Genomic DNA, 6,184 nt, shown 5'->3' with positions numbered 1-6,184 from the left:
ACACACACACACACACACACACACACACACGCACACACACACATGCACACACACACATGCACACACACACATGCACCTAGAAGAAACCCTAGCTCAAGCTGTTCTTACAGGGAAGCTGGAAGGCTTCTCCTGAGTGAACCGCCATCAGAAGCCGTCTCCCTGCTGCTTCCCAAGAAACCCTGCAACTGGAAACTTGGCAGAGTCTGGCTTGTACCCCGTCTCCTTCTCCCCTGTCCACTACCCAAGGCTAAGCTCCGTGACTATGAAATGGGCACATAATGAATGGAGCCCTGCATCAGCCTTGCTCAGCCAAGCTGGGCTAAAGCAGCTGTCTGCCGCTGGGAAAGAAAAAACAAAACAAAACAAAACAAAAAACAAAAACGGAATCTTTCAAGCTAAGGCACACCTTAGTGCATAGTCCCTGTTCTTGGGAGGTTGGGGTGGGGTGGGAAAGCCATGGTAAAACCAGGCTTATAAGGGCTTCTCATAGCTGCAGCCAGCCATGGGGTAGCACAGGGGTAGGATGAGGAAAAATAGCCTCTTCTGGATGGCGAGCCTGAGGATGATGAAGTGGCTTCAGGAAGACCCTACACATAGACCAGGGAGAGTGTGCATGGGGTCCATGATAGTGGATAAGGGCTATGCGAGTTGAACAAGGAGAGTGAAGTTGGGGAGGTAGGGTGTTCTGTGTGGAGAGTAAGTGTGTCTTTGCATAAGGACAGGCTGGGACTTCAAGAATGAGTCCGTTCCCCTACTTCCTTCGAGTCTCCGATGTCTGAGACTTACCCCTACCATGGCATTGTTCCCACAAGGGAGGGGACAGGGTGTCTTTATCTGTACATGCTCAGTGCACAGCCTGGGACCTCACAGACTTAGTGAATGCTTGCGAATGAATGTATGGATAGATGGATGGATGAATAGATGGATGCTGGTATATACCTCTCCCTCTACCACAGCATCTCCTGGGGTCCTCCTCATTACCAGATCACCCACTCTACTGTAGAAATGGGAAAGCAAGTATCCAGCCAGGTCTGATGAAGAGGGACCAGTAATGCCTTCTATCCTGAGGTCAGGGGCATGGGGGGAGGAGCAGGACGACAAGACTCTGATTCTTCTTGTAGCTCCAGCTGTTAACAGTGTGGGGGTCCCAGCAGGCAGCAAACAGTCCCTCTATCCCAGGCACTTATCTGTAGGTAGATCCCATGTGCACCATCGTTTCCCGAGTTATCCCGGCTTCTCAGAGAGCGGCAACTCACAAACCTTGAGGTCAAAGGACCTGCTACAAGGTCTATGGCTGGCAAGCGGCAGCTAACACTGAACACAGGGTATAGCCCATGTTGGCCACTAAGGTACCTAACAGGTCACTAAAGTTGTCCGCCTAATTGTGGTCACTTAGGAGGGTGGCTCGTATCAGTGGGATACTTGGGAAGAGCCAGGCAAGGTGCTAGGACTTGGTTGGTTAGGTGGCCGTTTTCAGAGTAGGTGACACACAGGGAGAGTGTGAGTTAGAGAGTGAGCTTCAGGCTTGAGAAGTCTCTTCAGCTCATATCTGAACGGGAGGAGTCTTTTTGCTTCGTGCTACCAAGCAACCAATGTACTGAAACACTTGTCTCCTCAAAACATGCTGGTGGGCAGGACTCATAGGCCAAGCAAGATCCAGAAACCTGCAACCCAGACCAGAGATGTTTACTAGGCTGCACCCTATGGCTTGATTCCTGGTCTTGCAGGATCTGGATTATATAGGATCCTGGTCTTGCAGGTCCCTGCAGGCCAGCAGGTCCAGATCACCAAATTGTGGCTGTGGAGCAGGTACCCAGAGTTGGACTTAATGTGACCTTCTAGCCGGCCTGTCCATTCCATGTGCTTTGTGGGGTGTGAGAACAGTCCTTCCACCAGACTCCACACACAACCCACTGTTCCTGTGCCTGGCACATACCCAACGCAAGTGCAGCAAGAAGGTAGTGACTGTCACCCAATGGAAGGGCAGTAAAGATTCTGTGGACAAAAGAACTTCCACAAAGGGTATTCCTTTGGGCCAGGCCCAACAAGATACTAGCCGTGTGCACCAGGAGGCAGTCCCAAGTCAGGAGATCACAGAAACCCCATCAGTGAGTGTGCAGGAGCACTGCCCAGTGTGTGGCGGGCAGCCGGGAGCCTTCACTGTGTCTCTGCTTTACTCCCCTCACCTGCTTCTCTGCCCCACACCTGTGTCTCCCTGGCAGGCAATGAGGCCTGCCGGTGCCAGGCATACTGGCCAGGCTAGTCTCAGCCTTTGCCAACCTTTATGGTTTTGGGAAGTGCTCAACTGTAAGAACGAAAGCATCTTTAAAAACTGATATTTTTCCCCCTTCTCTGAATAGACTAAATATAACATAAGCACAAACAGAGAAAGACATGGAGCTAGAAAGGCCCTGAAAGAGCCATGAGGGTGGGAGGAAGCCATCAGAAGCCTTGGAAAAGAGCTACTATAGATGTGCCTGGTAAGGTGTCCGAGGAGCTTAGGTGTTGACACTCCTCTGCCTTCTCAGAGACTGACCTAGGATGAAGCCCTCCTTGGATGAGCACTCTCCCTGAGAAGAGCCTCCCTAGAGTACACACACGCATGCACGCGCATACACACACACACACATACACATATATGCATGCAAGAACACTCTGTGACCTTGACCCCCTCCTGGGCTACTGTCAGTACCATGAATCCTTCTGTGTTTCTCACTTCTGCATCAGACCCCTGCAGCAGTCCGGTGGAGTCTGCTCTACCCTCTCTGGGCTGAGCTCAGAGCAGATCATCCAGTAAGTACTTAATGACACAAAGCTGAATGCACTCTGGTCCTGATCACCTTTGGAGCATTGAGTCTGATTTCCTTCTGCTGTGACATCCTGGGCTTTTCCTTGGTAACAGTAAAACTTTAGGAAGGTAAATTTTACCTGTCTGCTTTAGACCTCTCTTGGAGGAAGTTCCTTTCTAAGTCTAACCTAAAAAGCATGTGCTATTGATCTTGAAGGTAGAAGGCTTCAAAAAGTATCATTTATTCTCAGTGGTTCAAGGCACGGCTTTCCACCTCCAGGGATCGCCAGTGTGTCACATGTCCTTGTCCTGGCATCCCTACAAGAGGCTGCCTCATATCCTTACCAGGTTCCCAGACACTCCTTCCTAAATGGAGGCGAGCGACCCTCAACGGTCTTGCCTGGCTTCCTGCTTTCCTTGGAAATGGTTTGTATCCAGGGGAACTCACTGTGTGCTGCTCAGTCCACATTCGCAGCCTCTCTCCACCCAGGTGTAGGTTAGCATGCTAGGCCTGTGATAGCTCTCTTGTTCCAGGGCAGCTGGGCCTTCCACACTGTGATCAACAGGCATGGGAAACCCTGCATGTGCCCAGCCCTGGGCCAGGTGCTGTTGCTCTGCATGTATATAGCTCAGCAGAGGCAGCCAGGCCTGAGTACAAGAAGTGTGCAGTCATGTGGGTGCTGGGTAGGAGGTGTGTCACAGGAAACGTGGGCTGGGCAAGCAATCTGAATGTCCAGAACTCAGAGGAGTGACTGCTTTGGAGGGCAACTGGAGGAAGGGTTAAGGCAGTTGAGGTCCAGAGTTATAAGGAGGGCAGATCTGTGCATAGGATGCTTTCAGTTCCACGTGGCTGGTTGCTATCACAGCACTGGAGGATGGGGTTCCCATGGAAACCACCTGTGGTCCATCTTTGGCTCAAACAAGCTGCCTTGGACCTTGGATTCTCCATTTGAGGTGTGAGGTCATGCTGGCAATCTGGTCCTTAGCCCGCAGCAGGATGCTGGAGCAGGCTGTGGATATTGGTGGGCTGATGTACCCACTGGGTGTAGACACTAGATCCTAGTGGCCTGGATCAGCCCTTCTTGAGTCCTAGCAGGCTGATAGTGGACTGGTAGTTTGTCAAAAGTGATCTGCCTTTGGAGATATGTGGCCTGTGGGCACGCAAAGAGTTCTTTCCTGGAGAGTATCTGTGATCCCATCTCCATCCTTCCTAGGTTCCCTGACCTCTGGGGGGGAAAGCCAGCTATAGCTGTCCTCTGGTCCTTCTGAAAGAGACCTGGAGTCCAGGAGAAAGTGGCGACGCTTCTCCTGCCCCCTGGTGGTTAGTGTCAGAGATGCAGGCCACTGCTCTCTACCGGTGACTGGTCTCCTTTTGAGCCTCCGAGGCTGGGAGGCAGGGCTATATTAAAAAGCCCGCTACGGGGGTCGACCGCAGCCCTGCGGCTCTGTCCATAGAGGATGTTGCTCCCTAACGTGTCTTGAGGCGAACCGCTGCCTGAAGCTGGGATGATGGTCTGAATTTGCACTACCACTGGCAGTAAAGATGCAAAAGGACCAGGCGTCAGAAGCCAAAATCCACCCCTATCCCCAGGCTGCTGGCTATGGTGGAAACAGACCCATACTGCCTGCCCGGCCCTCCCCGCCAGGGCTGGCAGGAAGAAAGATGTGCATGGGCTGTGGCGAGAGGGAAGTGTTTGGCCACAAGGTTCCACCTGGGCCCTGGCTTCCCATGTCCAATAGGCCAAAGCGCACCATCTCCCTCTCACGTGACGACACTGGCAGGTCCCCGGGAGTTCAGTTCCAGGCTCTTCCCAGGACCCTCCCTGCTGGGTGATTTGTCCTCAGCTTGGGCCAAGGGCGTCGGCCACCCACCGCCTTGGCGCGTCTGCGCTCACTCGGGTGCCTCTGGGCGGCCGCGCCGCTCTGCACATCTGCAGTTTCCTCCTGCGTGGCTCAGAGGAGTGAGCAAGGGACGGAGAGGGGATGGGGGAAAGAGGCAGCCTGCAGGCCATCAGAGTTTCTTCTTCGCCATTGGAGGGAAAGAGAGGAGGTGCTCATTATCGTCACCTCCCCGGCTGTTCCGTCCCCCCTCCACGTAGCCCCATCCCTTGCTACGATCCAAGTGGCCTAAAAAAAAAAAAAATAAATAAAATAAATAAAAAACAGTTTACAGGGAACCCAGGTTGGCACCAACAGGAACCGATCCCCAAGCTCGGATCGACGTGGTGCCTCGGCGGCTGCGTCCCCCGAGCACCTCGCATTTTGTTTTGTAATGATCGAGCCGCTTTCTGCAGCTCTCTGCGTCCATGCCCTGGGTGGGAGGGGACAGGCATGCTCGCCATTCTTTCGCCCTCATGCGTGTCTCCTTTCTTCGCCTTTGCAGAACCACACGATGAGCCAGCACGCACAGTGAGGGACCTCGCGACAGGACACCTCTCCGCAGAAGGCTTGCCGGAGACGCCGTGGGGAGGGCCATTTGAACATTACATCCAATCAAAGTGTCATTTGCAACCCAGATGTAAAACTCTAATGATTTGGCCATGAGGCGCTGCTATTATAAGCAGCTGGAAATGAATATTAATGGCAGAGATTAAAAGTATTCCATGCTCAGTGTTTTTATTGTCCTGCTCCAGCTAGTGTGCTTTTAGAGTTTTCGCCGCAGACTACATTTCTAGTGTTAGAGAAACCTGCTTTTTGAGGCTATTGTCCTTTGTTCCTTCATGTATTATATTGATAGTTTTTTTTAAGGATTAGTGTGATTTTTTTTTTTGCTTCTTTTCTATTTCTTTCTTTCTTGTTTTTCTTTCTCCCCCCCCCCTTCAGTTAACTACTTTTTAATTGCAATTCTAGGTAATTGTGCATCGTGATGTGATTGCTTGGCTATTGTCTGAATATTTCCTTTTAATTTTTTAATTAAAGACTAATGCTTTGATTGGATTTGCCAGTTCACCGGACAGTGATTAAAACTCTGTAATGAATATAATCGGTTTCCGTGCAACTGGATGGTCTGCGTTTAAATGTGACTTGACCTGACTGCAGTAACTAGTTCAGCTCAATAAAGGGAATCCATGCGATCAGCAACACTGCCTGGTTCTCTCCTCCTCAACCCCAGGCCAAAGGTGCTGGCAGGAGGGGTGTCTTTGGGGAGTCCCCATGGGCTCACACAGGCCCCTGGGGACTCCAGACAATAGACGCACAGAAAGAAGTAGCATAGAAGGCCGGATCCGCTGCAGGGGTCATTGAAAATAGAGAAGAAAGAATCCACAAAGATCATGTGCTCGGCTCCTTTCCTTTCTGGATCGGGAAACTGAGGCCCAGGACCCATTGGGGAACATTTCCCACGTCCCTGCCACACGTCAGTGACTGCCTCTCATCCGTGCTCTTCCCCCTTGCTGC

General features: G+C 51.8%; 1 protein-coding gene across 3 annotated transcripts in view; it reads left to right on the top strand.

Annotated features, from left to right (window-relative positions):
* The window catches only part of Znf423 (zinc finger protein 423), a 283,320-nt gene extending 277,451 nt beyond the window's left edge, over positions 1-5,869 (top strand). For 2 of the 3 annotated variants that reach the window (XM_029480964.1, XM_021169750.1), the window contains one exon: positions 5,172-5,869. In XM_029480964.1, coding sequence (XP_029336824.1) covers positions 5,172-5,201 — 30 coding nt within the window. In that variant the 3' untranslated portion in view covers positions 5,202-5,869. The remainder of the gene's footprint in view (positions 1-5,171) is intronic. The other variant, XM_029480965.1, reaches the window with a different exon arrangement.
* The last annotated feature ends 315 nt before the right edge of the window (positions 5,870-6,184 follow it).

Source organism: Mus caroli, chromosome 8, assembly GCF_900094665.2.
Source record: "Mus caroli chromosome 8, CAROLI_EIJ_v1.1, whole genome shotgun sequence".
NCBI classification, from domain to species: Eukaryota; Metazoa; Chordata; class Mammalia; order Rodentia; family Muridae; genus Mus; species Mus caroli.
Note: the sequence above shows the minus strand (reverse complement) of the source record. Positions and strands in the feature narration are given on the sequence as shown.